Source organism: Diadema setosum, chromosome 8 (assembly GCF_964275005.1).
Source record: "Diadema setosum chromosome 8, eeDiaSeto1, whole genome shotgun sequence".
Classification (NCBI taxonomy): Eukaryota; Metazoa; Echinodermata; class Echinoidea; order Diadematoida; family Diadematidae; genus Diadema; species Diadema setosum.
In genome coordinates, this window is record NC_092692.1 from 7,717,799 (window position 1) to 7,734,253 (window position 16,455).

The 16,455-nt window shown below is 39.7% G+C and overlaps 1 protein-coding gene across 1 annotated transcript in view; it reads left to right on the top strand.

The window, feature by feature from the left end:
* The window catches only part of LOC140231570 (protein sidekick-2-like), a 136,945-nt gene that overhangs the window by 77,307 nt on the left and 43,183 nt on the right, over positions 1-16,455 (top strand). Inside the window, exon 8 of the mRNA XM_072311708.1 lies at positions 16,263-16,420. Coding sequence (XP_072167809.1) covers positions 16,263-16,420 — 158 coding nt within the window. The remainder of the gene's footprint in view (positions 1-16,262; positions 16,421-16,455) is intronic.

A 16,455-nucleotide genomic window follows, 5' to 3' on the forward strand; every position in this document is an offset into this window, starting at 1 on the left:
TGGTGTTAAGCAGGTTAATCTACAATCTTCCTGCTACCCCCAGTCAAGTTTGTTCCACATTTGCTGAGCAGAGACCTATCTTTGATCGCTCCATACAATGAGTTTAGTTTCCTGTTGTGATCCAACCATGATACTTTTTGTAAGGCGGAGCTCATAAGAAGGTTTTGTATTTCAGGAAGCATTTTTTTTTTTTTTCAGATGTAGCTTCTTTGAAACACCACGATGGTATCCCATTTTCTTTGCTCATTTTTCCACTAATAAATCATATTCATTTCTGGTCAGTTTCCCTCTGTTTTCGTTTCTTTGAAACATGTCACATTGTACAGGAAGGAAAGTTATGCCAACAGGCCCCTCCCCCTTTCATGTCCCCTTCCCCCTCCTCTCCCCTTTCAGAAGGATCATACTTAATGTCTACAAATGAAATTTTATGAGTGGAGACAGTTAGCGTGACAATCTCCAGTAAGTTTCTTTTTTCTCTCTCTCTTTGTCATCTCCCTTTCCCTGGTCGTAAATTGTCCACTTTATTCGATGGTGCCGGCTGACGACACACAGTCGCATTGGGCAGTGAACTTCATATGATACCTTATTCTGTGGTAGAATCTGGTTTAATCAGCAGCTCACGGACACATTATAGAGATATGTGTGCATCATTTTTAGACATGATGCTTCTCTCTCAAGTCTGACTGAGAGCTGAGTAAAGTTCTTTGAGACCATCAAAAAAAAAAAAAAGAAAAAAGAAGAAGATACAAACAAGTCCAGATTTAAAGGTTCATCTTTCTTTCACAGTCATATGTAAGAAGATGTTATTGTGTCCTTTATGCAAGAAAGACTTTATAGACAATGAATTATCTCAGGGGGTAAGACCTTTTGTGTGTTTTTAAGTTCACCAAACTCCCTACAAATGGTACTTGCGTAGATGGGTCACATTGATAAGTAAAGATGCAGCAAGGTCTATAATGGCAAGGCACTTGATCATATCTCCTGGGCGAAAGTGCTTGTTGTAGTAAGTGTGTAAAGCAGTTTGCGGCTTGATTTATGGCTCATAAATTATGGGCACTGGTCGAACCACAAATACAGGGATGGCTTATTTTGTCAAGAATGCCATTGGGGGCGGGTGCAAAGTTTATCATATATATTGAAGCATGTTTATGCGACTCTGTCTAGTACTTTGAACTTCAATGATGGTTTGACATTTCCACATGAAGGATGGGATGCATTTCACCCCATAACGAAACGTGCAATTGAGATTGAGTTTTGTTCTGTAGGCGTTGAAAGGTGTTTCGGTGTGACTTTTAAGGTTCAACCAACAGAGAGCTTGTTAAGTGATTGAATGAGTTGTGAAAGCGATCTTAAATTATTAAACGCGAAGGACAGGAAACAAGAGCTCTTGATGCTGCTTAATGAGACACCAACTAGCTACTGAAGATTGGTAGTACATTTTTTTAAGAGAGATGCTACAGTTTAAAAGACTTTAAGTTAAAACCTCATTGTCACACGTTACATGTTGCAGCTGCATGAATTAGATGATGTCTCTTGAAAATATTTGTGAGACATGAACATGTAGCTCTGAGTTTCAGATTTTTTGTCTTCTTTTTTTTTTTTATTTGGTCAGAGTTTGTTGATAGATTTTCCATGGCAACCAATCTGGTGCATTAAGATCGCAGGTAACCTGCAGGACCACAGGCGAAGAAACTTCCTCTGTGCGATCGAGGGATCGAAACTGAGGTGTTCATCATTTTCCATATATGGATCTCTTTGTCGCTCTGTTGAGATTTGTGATGGTGACAGGAAAGTTCAAGCATTCATAAGAAATATATCTACTTTTGTTGATATGAAAATATGCCTTATATTCTATTAGACATAATGCTCGCCAGGAAGACTATTTACCAGAGTTGAAGTAGTTACAACAACCTCTGCCTTTTTTTGCTGTGAATCCTCTTTCTGCAACGTCTCCCAAATGTCGTAGAAGAGCCGCATTCAGAAAACTCTTTAACATTGGGTTAGCCAAAACATAAGAATTAATCACTGCCTACCCATATGGGCAATGACTTGTGCAGTGTTGCTATTTTCTCCTTGATTGTGCTTTCTTCTGATACTCTTTGTTTATGAGACAGAATTATTTCATATAAATGTTTCATAACATGACCAAGAGATTGAAAAACTCATAAAAATGTGTCACCGGGCCCGGTTGCATGAAGATATGCCATCAAATACAAAGTTATGGTCTATCCTGCCAGTGGGTTATTTTGTTTTGTCACACTCATTGCAATGATCTTGCATGTCCCTGTGTGTTATTTGCAGCTTAGATCATGCTTACCACAAACCCCAGACAAAATTTACTCTGCCCACACAGTGTACCTCGAAAATCAAGCAAATAGCAGGGAATGATTCTATGGGATGTGTCAAGGAATCAAGCTAACTCCTATGCCAGTTCCTACAAGCAGCAAACCTACTTCAGTTTTGTAACCACCCATAGTCTTTGCATAAGAGAACTTCATGATCAGAAGAAATAGTTTGACTTTTTTTTTCCTTTTTTTTTTTTTTTTTTTGGTGTTATTCCTAAGTTATGCCCATGGATGGTCTTGGATAAATAAAGTTGATTTAGAGTTAGTTGATTTCTATTTCCAATTACAGATGAAGGTTGAATGACCTTCCTGAAATGGCAGGTAATGACCCAGTGAAATCACGCATGAAACAAACCGTGAAGACATACAATATTCCTTGGGGTTACAATCTTGTTGTCTGCAGTACAAGTATCAATTTCGTCCCCCGATCCGATGCGTTGATGCCTTTGTTTCTGTCAGTCATGGCACCATGTGTGGAATACGAAATGCATGCTTTGTAGGGCAATCAACTGCAATGGGCAAGGAGCATTGTTTAATCAGGAGGGGTTCCATTTAATTCTCTTGATCTCTGTAGATTGGATTTTTGTTGATATAGTTCTATGATACATTACCAATTTAGATATTGCTGCCTTGCAGGACAGTCTAATGTTGTGTATAGTATATTTCTTTCAGTAATTGAATTTCGTGACTATAGATTGTCACCGACAGACAGAATGAAATGGATTCATAGGTAGAGTGACAGAGATGGGGGGGGGGGATGCATGGTTAGGAAAAGATAGAGTCGCCTCACATACCAAGAATATGTTTATAATTGCATTTCCTGTCTATGTGTAGATGTGGGGTAATTTATTTCATTTAGAGCATTGTGGATGAGCAAATAAATGGAGAACTGTGAAGCAAATGAGTGATGACACGAGATAAAGGTTAATTGGTGGTTTGGAATAATGGGAATGACTCTGGAAAAGTATAAAGGAAACCAGGAGATGGCTGTTGTAAAATGCAACCATTGCTTGAAGAAAAAGAAATTTATAAACAAATTGTACTGTATATCCATCCTGGAATTACATAAAACATATGCACACAATTATGTAGATCATGCACATTTATGGATGCTATTTTTTTTCAGTTATCAATGTTATGTCACATGGTAGTCCAGTTGTCATGTTTTCTGTGACATGTAAAATTGTGAGGAATCATCAAAAAGAAGCAGCTCTGCATGGCATACATGTATTTATGACTAATGGCTGATATCACTGTCTGCTCCAACCAGCTGATCTGAATAGACTAATTGTATTCCATTCTTTGCAGTGAGAATTCCCAGATTGGTACAGCAGGAGTAAATAGAAGAGAGAAAAAGGCTGGAGGAAAAATAAACAAGTCGGGGCCCTTTCGAGCTCATTACAAACAACCCTGTTCTCATTTCTTTTTCTCCCTTCTTAATGGGATTATTCATGTGTGATATATATTGATCTGTATAGCACTATTGACCGCAGACCCTCTGACAAATAATAACACACAAGCACTTCTTTTTTTTTTGGTGGAATATAGAGAACTACAGGAAGAGTCGTATCCTTTGGGGGAGTGCTGCTACATACTCAAATACAACTGCTGCTATGCTTGTAATGAAGTGTAACTGCTGTACTATGCAGAGGACATGGGGGCAAGTCTTACAAAACAAATATCTTACAGAGCTTGTTTATGTTTTCGGAAAGACAAAAATGAGAAGTGTATCGACTAATCATAAAGAAAAAATTGAGGCAAAATAAAATGACATTATTTATACACTTTGATTATACCAATGCACAATGCACCATTCAACTGCAGACATTAGGCCCTAATTGATACTTTGCAGGCACTGAGTTAAAGGGAAGGTAAACCCAAAAGCAATGTGGATTGAGTGAAAGCAGCAACATTAGTAGAACACATCAGTGAAAGTTTGAGGAAAATCGGACGATCGATGCAAAAGTTATGAATTTTTAAAGTTTTGGTGTTGAAACCGCTGGATGAGGAGACTACTAGAGGATATGACGTATAAGTGGACAACAATACAAAGAAAATATAAAGGAAATTCAACAAAAATTCACTTTTCTAGAATTATGAAAGAGCAATGGACCAACCTCTTTCAGAAAGCAGGGGGAATAATTGCTACCCCTAACATTATGTCAATATCAAGTTGATGGAATTTGTAATTTTCATGAAAAATGGATTTTTGTAGAATTTTCTTTATATTTTCTTGGTATTGTTGTCCACTCATACGTCATAACCTCTAGTAGTCTCCTCGTCCAGCGGTTCCAACACCAAAACTTTAAAAATTCATAACTTTTGCATCGATTGTCCGATTTTCTTCAAACTTTCACTGATGTGTTCTACTAATGTTGCTGCTTTCACTCAATCCACATTGCTCTTGGGGTTTATCTTCCCTTTAAGTTTGGTATCTCCTTCGTTTTAATGCTGCAGTGGTCCCTGCAATGCGAGATGTCCATATCTTAACAATTTACAAAAAGATAATCTATGTTTTCTTGCTATTAACCTAGCCTCTGTACAATGTAGAGAAATATTGCAAGATATACCAGTATTTCGAAATGTGGCAGTTTATTGTGTTTTGTGCATACCAATATGTTTTGGATCCCATTCTGGCGTGATATAGATACTGTGGTTAGGGGAGGGAGATTTTTGACAGAAGGAATGTCATGACAAGCAAAAGAGTATAGAAGAAAGAGAAAGACGAAGTAAACACGAGTCATAGCTTAATCTCTGCCGTGTTTATTTAAGCAAAGTGTAAAAGCAATCGCATTATTTGCTTGGCAGCATAGGTTCATTCTGCGCGGCCTTGTCGAAAATTGAATTTTTCTGCCCTCCACCTCTACTGCTGAAGAGAAAAGCTTTATTTAAAGTCCAGTGGTCGGGTACAAATCAAACATCAATTCTTGTTTGGAAAAATTCCGCTGGAACGCAGCCAAGCCCTGGCAGAATTGTGAAAATGAAAAGGGCAGGGCTTTTTTTTTTTTTTTTTTTTTACTGCCATCTTCTGGATCGGTTTGTCAATCAGTGAGAAGATGACAATCATATAGCAGAGGAGAATTGAAATTCTGCGAGCGACAGACTGTTCCATTCTCCTCACCCACAAGTTGTGGGAGTTAAATATTTTTCTGAAGTAATCAGAATCCAATTAGAGGAATTGATTTGGGAAGATGGCTGACCATGTATGTGATTAGGCTGGAATGTCAGACGTTGTCCAGTTATGAGTTGAAGTCCGGTAAAACAAGCTCATAATGATGTCCCACCCGTTCCTTTAAGTCAAGTTCATAATGATTTTGTGAGATTAAATCCATAAATACTTCTACACAACTTCGCATGCAGTGGTTCCTCCTCATTGCCATTTAGTAGGACCATGGTCTTTGATTAGTAATGATATTATCCCCTGACCTAATTAGTGTAAATTTAAAGTAATTGAGTTAAAGATAATATAAAGTTTTGGTATTACCTCAAAAGTTTCCCTGAATTTCCTTGTCTTAGTTTGTGTTTCAGGTTAAAGTACCTTTCATATAACTAACACTGTGAGACTTACTCGCCCCAAAGTGCTCTCATGTCTTAGTAATCATGCAATAATGGTTTCGGACCAGAGCCGCCGCCGTACGGCGGCGGCGAGGTAGTACACGTATTGTGCGAAACCATTATTGCATGATAACTGCGACCAGCAGCGTGCAGCCCCATACGAATACTGTGTAGCTAACTGCGACCAGCAGCCCCATACACATAGCTAAATGGGGCTTCGCATCGTAGCTTACAGGATCATGACAGATTTAGTATCGCGGGTAATATCAACTTAAAATCCAAAAATTTCTTCAATTTGAAGACTTACCAGTTCAGTTGAAGTATTGAAAACAGGCTTTGGGCAATTAAGTTGAAGTCTTGAAAACATGAGGCTTTGGGCAACGTTTGGTTCTGCCAATAGTCCCTTTCTGTTCGAATTGATGACTGAATGTGACTCGGTCGAGAGGACCTTGGGAGAGCTACACTGAATTGACGGCCAGCGCATGCGCACACAAACATCTTATCCGTTCATGGATTTGAAATTTGTTCGCATGTGATGTGTGCGTATGCGCTGGCCGTAGTAATCAGTGTATGTAGCTCTCCCAAGGTCCTCTCGACAGAGTCACATTCAGTCATCAATTCAAACAGAAAGGGACTATTGGCAGAACCAAACGTTGCCCGAAGCCTGTTTTCAAGACTTCAACTTAATTGGTAAGTCTTCAAATTGAAGAATTTTCTGGATTTTAAGTTGATATTACCCGCGATACTAAATCTGTCATGATCCTGAATGCTACAATGCGAAGCCCCATTACGCTATGCGTATGGGGCTGCTGGTCGCTTTGCGTATGGGGCTGCTGGTCACAGTTAATTGCATGATTACTAAGAAATGAGAGCACTTTGGGGCGAGTAAGTCTCACAGTGTTAGTTATTTGAAAGGTACTTTAACCTGAAACACAGAAATTCAGGGAAACTTTTGAGGTACCAAAACTTTTTATTATCTTTAAATACAGATGAGTGTTTGTTGTCCAATTTGAAGTTCAAGAATCATATAGGCCTACTGTAAAAGGGGATGCTTTCACTGGAGTAAAGTGTAGCTCTGCTTGTGATTAACTGTGGTTTCATGCCTAATGTCCATACCCAGGAAGATTTTATTCTTTACCGCGAAGCAGACGTTGCAGCAACTTCCACAAGCACACCAACCTTAACTTTAGCTTTAAGGCTTCCATGGCACTTTAATGATAAAAATTCACTAAGACCCCTGTTACATGTATGAAAAAGACGACCTGATGTGTAAACGGTCATACAAAAGTGGGGCCGGTCTCAGGCCGACTCCACTTCAGGCCACCTCTGGAGGTGGTCTGAGAACGGCCATAGCCAGCCTCAAGGCTGGCTTGGCTCTATGTGTAAACGGTACTGGGCCCGAGGCCAGCTCTCGGAGCTGCGGTTGACTGGTCACATGATCTTCCACAGGGGTGAGAGCGTGGTAGAGTATCAAAACCAAATTCACTGTGCAAAGTATTTCTGTACTTCTGTAGGGCGTTCCTACGGCAGAATAGGGAAAGGGGACGTGAGGCCAGCCCATGTGTAAAAAGGGTCCGTGAGGAGCATCGTCACTTGAGTCGGCCCTGAAGCTCATGTGTAAACGGTCCACAAAGCAGCCTCAGGCCGGCCTCGGGCTGGCCACGAAAAGCAGGCCTCGGGCCGCCTTTCATGTGTAACAGGGCTCTCACTTAAAATTAGTGTAAACTCAAACGGGCTCACTGCAAACTTCACTTGGATACATCAGTCCTACATTTCATTCACTGAGAACCAGATGGGAATCAACCCTGCTCTTCAAATCTCTAGGGTTTTATCATCGCACATGTTCCTTGCCAGGAATATAGCTGTCACACTAGATGTCAGCCGACCTCAGTCAGGGCTGATGGCAGATGTCCTGTGAATGAAAACAAGATTGTTTACTCGCTGTCCTCGCTGCTGAAAGAAACGTAGACGTATGTATGTACATCGCCTCTGCTGGTACTGACCTCGAAGGCATTTTGATGCAGAAATATTTCCTCAGTTCATATCTTTGTGAGGTGATCATTCGTCGTCACAATTCCCAGAAATTCTTGGGCTTGCCATACATTGCTTGGCTGTCTTAAGGTCTCTTCTACATGTATATTGATTTTGTTTCTACAAGTTCTCTGCTCCCCGTGTTTTTGTATTCCTTAAAGCAATTCTACTTACAATTGCTACACTCATGTGTCATGCAATTTGCATTTAGAGGTACCTTGGTAATGATAAAATAGACAATTTGAATGGAAGCCCAATCTACATTAGAACCAAAATATTTGAATATCAATTTCCGCTCAATGCACTTATGGAGGAAATTTCATGATGGACATATTTTTTCTTTTCTTAGTCTGAAATAAGACGAATCAAATTCCTCTGGAACATTTTTATTTCAATGGATGTTGTGCCAGTTGTGATCCAGAACCGCTTTCCAATTGAATTTGCTCAGTGTCACTGTTTTGATCTCTGAAACACATTTCAGGAGACGTACTGTAAATAAAGATCTTGAACATCATTAACTCTCACAGGCTAACGTATTGCTCATCAGATACTAGTAGTTGCTTGATGCATACAATGTGCACATGTACCCCATGTAATGATATACACATGTGTGGGGAAACTTTCTGTTTGTTGAACATGCCCAGAGTTTGCATCGCACACATTGTGTAGAACATTGCATGCATGTAGTGGTCAGTGGGGAATCCTGACTCTTTTCAGGGTTTGTTAGCTCTTAAACACTATGAAAGTCATGTTTCAGAAACGTGATGGCAAACGAGAATATGATTCAGTCTGAAAGCAGTCATTATGGGCCGACACTCCACGTCCTGATAACCCTCTTCATGCCTTGTCACGAGGCCAGCAGTACAAGAGGTGGTAGAATTCCTCCTCTCCTGGAGTATCTTCCGTGATGGCACCCCTGTCATCTTGGCTTCCTGGGCGCCATCTATTTAGCATCAATCACATCCTGGTCGTTATACTCCGTACGCGAGAGTCCCTCTCAAGTAAGCGTGTCGTCATCTCGCCTGATAGATACCACGTTCAGCCTTCTTATAGTATGGTAATTTGTCTTGTCATCCCAGATGGTTTCATCACAGTCCTCTATTCTCTTATTTCCAACCTTGTTGCTGGTTTATCTTGCCTCTTCCAGAAACTTTCAATAAATATGAACTTTAGGTTTAATTGCAGTTATGTGGATAATACTTGAAAGATCAATGCACTCCATCGATACTAAATTTCCTTGAAATGATAAATCTCCTTAAAAGAAAATAAAAAAAATCCAGGGTTACATTCACTGATTATACTGTACATTCACAGAACAAAATGAGCAACTCATATCTAAACTACCATGTGTATAACTTGATGCGCTTTCTCTTTAATTATCACTCTTTTGCATAGAAATCTGTGTTTCCATTCCATTTTCATTGTCTTTTTGCCTCATCCACTCTGAAATGTGTGTCAATTCTGTAGCTTTCTGTGGCAGTTTGGAAGCTCAAACAATGAATCGTGTATTGGGTCACTAGATGGCCAAAGTGATTAGATAGTCATTAACTCTTGGTTCTGCTGATATTTTCTAATCTATCGACTACCATACATAGTGCACAGTGCTTTTACCATACATCCAGTATATGTGGCTAGACCAAGTACACATTTGATACACTTGTCATTGAAATATCATTTTTGTGTAAAATATATCTAAAAAAAAAAAAAAACGGAAAATGTTAACTTCTTTAAGACTTCTCAAGTTTTTTGTGTATTGAAAAAAAGAATTATTATTATTTGGTTCTTAAAGATGTTTTGACTCCCAATGATGGATAAAAAATGTTTATTCTATTTTTTCCTTTGCTTTTCGTTTGCTTGTAGACTAGTTTGTTGATGCCCTCTTGTAGCAACAGATTCCAGATAAAGACAACCCGGATCCCTAAGGAAGCAAAAGAACGAGAAAGAAGATAATTCAAATTGGGGAGGGGGACAGGTACCAGCTCTGTATAGAAGGTATATGATTAGGGAAGCAACAACCACAAGCAAACAAAAAAAGGTCTAAATTAACTATTTCCAATTCAAGCCTGGAGCATAGCATCTCCTTCTAGGCATCCTGGTTAGAGTTGGCGCCTTTCTTTCCTTACCCTAGCTGGAGGATGTAAAATATTTCCTCCAAAGTTTCCTGTGCTGGAAATCCAGTAGGCCATTCAATAGCCCAAGTCAATATCCCTTTGCCCCTTATTCGGATAGTGCCGTTGAGCGCTCCGTCGACCCTTGGTATTTCCAATTACGCTTGCTCATTATCCGTAACCAATGGCGGCCAATACCTTGGTATGATCCCCTCTCAGTATCTTGAGCCCTCTTTCTTCCCCCTACCGTCTTTTCCTCCTGGTTACCCCTCACTGGAGACGAAGTTTTCCCACCAACCCCGCAGCAACGACCAGGGGATGATTACATGTGTCATCACGGAAACGATGCTGCCTGCCTTATGTTACGGGGGCGGGATGGCATAAGGATCCTTAACAACGCTGACGATGAATTTGCGCAGACATGGTCCAATGCAGTTATCTCTTTTGTAATTGATCCATCTCCACATTCTTGTTTTTCTCATTTCTTCTGTCACAGCTCCCCCCCCCCCCCCCCCCTTTCTGGAGATTCTTGAATGATTTATGTGACTGTATTGTGCTTGTTTAGTGCCTTTCTTCTTTTTTTTTCTTTGCATGAAGTATCTTCATTACATATTCGCTAGAAAGACATGCCATTGCCATGCTGCAGTTCATGGTATAAAACAATCTCTATTTTTTTTCTTTGATTCTGATAATCAAATAAGATTATTAGATTATCCATCTATGTCAGAATAAGGTACCTGTGCCCATGCCATCAAAGTCATGGCATGGACAGCTGTCATTTGTTCCTCATGTACACTATTGTGATTGAGGACTGACTACTGAATAGATTGAATTAACTCTCTTGAGTCAACCCATTTCAACTTAGATATGTGCTCTATCTTTATCTATGATTTTACTAATACATAGAAAGTGTATGTCTCTATTAAAGGTTAATTCACTCCAAATCAAGTTTATGCAATTTGAAAGCATTTTATTTCACAGATCACTGTGAAAGCATTAAATGCTTTCACATGATATAAATTTTATATCATGTGTTGTACATGCACTTGTAATCACTATGAAGAACACCATTTGTTTGTCTGAAGGAAGGGGGGGGGGGGGAGCAATATGCTGTATATATAATTATATTCCTCTTGACTCGAAGGCCAGTCAATATTAGGACCCTTATTCACATCTTATCATCTCATATTGCTGAGGAAGCCTTAAAGATAATAAAAAGTTTTGGTACCTCAAAAGTTTCCCTGAATTTCCTTGTCTTGGTTTGTGTTTCACGTTAAAGTACGTTGTCTGTGAGAATTACTCTCTAAGTGCTCTCATGTCTTAGTAATCATGCAATAATGGTTTCGTACCAGAGCCGTCGCCGTACAGCGTCGATAAATATTGTACGAAACCACTGACTGTGACCAGCAGCGTGCAGCCCATTGTATGCATAGCTAACTGCGACCAGCAGCCCCATACGCATAGCCTAATGGGGCTTCGCATTGTAGCATTCAGGAACAGAATTAGTATCGCGGATAAAATGTCAACTTAAAATCCCAAAATTTCTTCGCTTTGAAGACTTACCAATTAAGTTGGAAGTATTGAGAACAGGCTTCGAACAACGTTTGGTTCTGCCAATAGTCCCTTTCTTTTCGAATTGATGACTGAATGTGACTCGGTCGAGAGGACCTTGGGAGAGCTACATACACTGACTACTACGGCCAGCGCGTGCGCACACAAACATCTTATCCGTTGATGGATTTGAAATTTGTGCGCATGTGACGTGTTCGCATGCACTGGCTGTAGTATTCAGTGTATGTAGCTCTCCCAAGGTCCTCTTGGCCGAGTCACATTCAGTCATCAATTCGAACAGAAAGGGACTATAGGCAGAACCAAACGTTGCCCGAAGCCTGTTTTCAATACTTCACCTTAATTGGTAAGTCTTCAAATTGAAGAATTTTTGGGATTTTAAGTTGACATTTTTCCTGCGATACTAAATCTGTCATGATCCTGAATGCTACAATGCGAAGCCCGATTACGGTGTGCGTATGGGACTGCTGGTCGCTATGCGTATGGGGCTGCTGGTCGCAGTTAATTGCATGATTACTAAGACATGAGAGCACTTTGGGGCGAGTAAGTCTCACAGTGTTAGTTATATGAAAGGTACTTTAACCTGAAACACAAACTAAGACAAGGAAATTCAAGGAAATTTTTGAGGTACCAAAACTTTTTATTATCTTTAACATGTATGGAATTTATGATCTTTTTTTTTTTTTTTTTCAAAAGCACTACATGTAGTGGAATATTTGATGGAAGTCTTAATTTTTTGTGCAAGAATTTGTGTATCTGGTTGTCTTTTGTTGTTGTTGCTGTTTTTTTTTAAAAAACCATTTACACTTACCGGAACCGGATCCTCCTTTTTTCATCCAAGTCTGGAGTAGCACTGCATTTTGAGGCAAAGGTTTATAAAAACAAATATCAAAATGCAAACATTGCCAGACGGGGGAGAAGTTGTTTGATTGCCAGCCAATACAGAAACTATTGAAAGGAAGCAAAACAGCGCAATCGTCCCCCAAAATGAAGTGCTCATAGCAGACTGGATCGATTCCTGGTAATTTTGTGTAGTGTCCATGCGCAGTTGAAGGCCGTGGCATCCGGTGCATTGAACTCGGCACATTCAGTCATTTGGGTTCACAAAAGCGTACAGCTTTGCAGTGGTTCTCTCTTTTTTCACCATCCTCTCCCATGCCCAAGGATGCTGCATTTAAAAGTTAACGTAGTGATCAATTTATAGAGCAGTTATTGTGGACCACTGCTTTTGATGCTCTTGGTAAATTCAATATTTTTTTTTTTCTCAAGCATAAAGGACAAAAATTGGAATATATATTACCAGTACTTAGCAACATCTTTGGGATGATAAACATAAACTTTGGCTCCCAGCAGTTGTCAGTTTAGCCAAGATTATTGGTCAGACTGGTTCTTTGCTTACTGTGGCTGCCGCTAAGTACTACTGCTGTTGTTACCCACGAGATCACTGTATTCTGATTTGATGCACAGAAATTGGCTGGAAATGGTGACATTTGCAGTAATGGTTGGGAATGAAGTTTATATTGCATGTCATCTCAAGAGCATTCTGGGGGGTAACCATAGTTTGCTGCTGGTTGGAAACTGATCTTGAGTATTTATGACACGAAGCTCTCAATATCCATGTCAAGATTATTGTTTTCTTGCCACAGTGCTGTAAATGCATCATGTTCTTTGTATTGCTGTGTATTAAACACCAGTCATTTAAACAAAGTGAACTTGAGTTTAAGTTCAATTCAGTTCAGACATGAAAGGGTGGAAATTGATCGTGGTGTATCTGTGGCGCTGATCTCTTGATATCCAAGCCGAGACTAAGCTTGGTTTGTGAAAGGGCCTAGCTATGCATACGTCAAGTCAAAGAGCACTGGTAAATTCAGGGGGAATCTCTATTTCTTCATGGGAATCTTATTATTCTATCCTTCGCATGTGAGGGACTGCACAATGTGCAGCAAATTCATTGTGCTTCTCCCAGACTACGGCAGGCAGTGCAATAGATACCTTTAATAGCGTGACACACCAGCGCCATGCGAAATCTGACCTCTCTGCTGATAGCTATCAAATAATGCCTGATTTCTTTTTATTTTAATCCTGGAATGGGCGATATCGGAATACTCCCAGTCCCGGAAATATGAATGCTGACGTGATATGGGGGTCTGCCACACTACCAACCAACATTTGTAGTCCTAGCATTAAATAGTTATTTTAATGTCGATTTAAACTGTTATTTTGTACCCTCTGTTTTTATATAAAGGTGCCTTAAATTTATCTTTTATGACCAAATATAAAGATTTCTAGGGAATTTTATCACTTGGAGAAGCAAACATGGAAACAAAATTGTAGAAAAAAAAGATGAACATTAAACCACAATAACAAATGCCAAGACTTTCACAATGCATGCATAAAGTAGATAGTTGTATATCAAACAAGAGTCATACAGTTGAATACAAATGCAATGTGTGAGACCTGTGGCTATCGCAACATCATTGTGTTGCAGAATTGCCTGAATTGTGCTTGCAAACATGTTATGTAGTGTCTCCATGTATATGATTATAAAAGAAATGCAGAATTCATAAGAGAAACAAAAAAAGCAGAAAAAGGAAGCATTCTTTTCTGAAAACTGAAACTTGCCCTTTAAATTTTTAATTAATTTATTCTGAACCCCCCCCCCCCACTTCTTTGCTTCGCTATAGAATAGTTTATGAATCAGTCCTGTGTGACTAGATGGCAAGAATTACGAAGGATAGGGTTGACCTTAATAAGGTTAGCCCGTCTGGATATGATATGGAATCAATTAGGAAAGTTTGGATAGAAATCCTCCTAGCTTTACAATGGATTACAGCTGGGAAATCCTCACAGGTCTTAAAGAGTTGGTTTTATCAGTGCGGTGTAGAACTGCTTGTCTTGTATTCAAATGTGCACAGTAAACCATTTATTTTCAAAATTTGACCAAATCCAGCGTGTCTATTGTAGTGAAATTTTTTGTCTTAGTTTCTGTCATGCATGATTACATCTTCCAGTTATTATACCAAATGACTTCTCTGTCAATCTTTACAAAATTATTCTGACTTTTCAGACTTTTGTTCGCATCTCACCAAATCATGTGACTTGTACCTCAGTCATTTCTATTCATGTTTCATTTTTGTATCTCCTCTTCCTTCTGTTGCTATATTCCCCCTTTTGTTTGTCTGTTTGTCCCTTTTTTGATACGTATTGATTATATTTAGCTCCACCTTTTTTCCTAGATAAGTCGGTGTTTTTATTTCTGCCTGTTCTGTCTCTTTCATTGTGCTTCCATGGCACTTTGGTCTGCGATGATTACTTATCAGTTTATCTGACTCTTTCCTTTATACTTGCTTTCTGTCATGATGATCTTGTCAGATGAGACCTTTGTGCGTCATGCCCACGTCCCCAAAATGACTCGATGAATCGTCCGCGATGACAAACGAGCATATCTCGATGACCACGTGCGTTGTTACATTCGCCCCAGCGGCAGCACTCAGACAAGAGCTAGCCGAGTGAGATTGGGATCGGCTCTCCCCACACCGCATTCTTGCGTGCTCAATGTCCCTCCTCAGATAAGCTTCGCTCGCTGTGAAACCAGAAGTTATGATGGAATAGCAAAATGTGGACACTGTCATTTTCCATTTAGGACTTAATAAAGAGAGGCTTTATGTGTGGACCATAGTGTGCCCAGAGTGTGTCAGTGTATTGTGGTTTTCAGCTGACCATTTCCCAAGGTGTATGCAGAGATTTGTAATGGGCCATGAATGAAATGCTGACCTAAACTGACCTCCACTGCCTCTACTTCACAGTAGTTGAGGAAGAAAAACATCAAGAACAACAAATGGACAGATGTTATTGTTTTTGTTTTATAGGTTTTATTTTGCAACTCAGATTCATGTCAATAAGATACAGTTCTTTATAGAACATGTCTGCTTGGGAGCACATGGGTACATGTACATGCTAAGTGTACATTTGATATCTGCGGTTAATAGAGAAACGCTGAGATTTTCAATTTTCATGGGTCGTTCCCATTAAGTGATCTTCAAATAATCAGCAGCAAAATTCCCCTTGGGTAGTTTCAGTTGGAAATGCCCAAAGTTATGTCAGTGCAATATTCGCTGAACTCTTGATAATTGTGAATATTTTTGTAGGGAGTGAGGAGAGAGGAAGAATACTGGAAAGGAAGCACCCACACACATAATACACACACACACACACACAAATCATGTCTTTACACCAACCCAGTTGTTATATTAACCTGTTGAGGACTAGTCTCGAGTATACTCGGGCAGGTGTCTATGGGAAATGCGTGTTGTAGCAAAATCAGTCCGTCCTCAATAGGTTAAGCACCCTGTAAGTTTTAGAGATACCGGTGGATTAGCCTTGAGATGATGTTTTTCAAAAATTCATCAGAGATTGGTGCATATTCAATTAATTTTTTGTTAATTTTTGATATTCTTTTCCTTGAGTGAAGAATGTATGATTAGTTTATTTACTATACAACATCATCCAATCCTACCTCATATTCATACGAATGATGAAACAAACTCCTTCCTTATGCATACACTGTATGTATGCATCAGAGTGTGTTGAATGTAGCTGCAAGAGATGTGAATGATTTTTTGATGTGTCTGTTGTCCCCCTTTGTTTTCCATAGTCACACCGGTCTTGACGGACATCCCCTCCCGGACAACCATCAGTCCGGCGGGTAGCACCCATTCCATGCCATGCAAGGCCTCCGGTGTGCCCCCTCCCCGCATCAAGTGGTATCGCAACGCTGTCGATGTGGAGCTGCTCAGCAACAGTCGATTCACGGTGAGGAACCAGTCATGCCGCTCTGTGTAGACTGA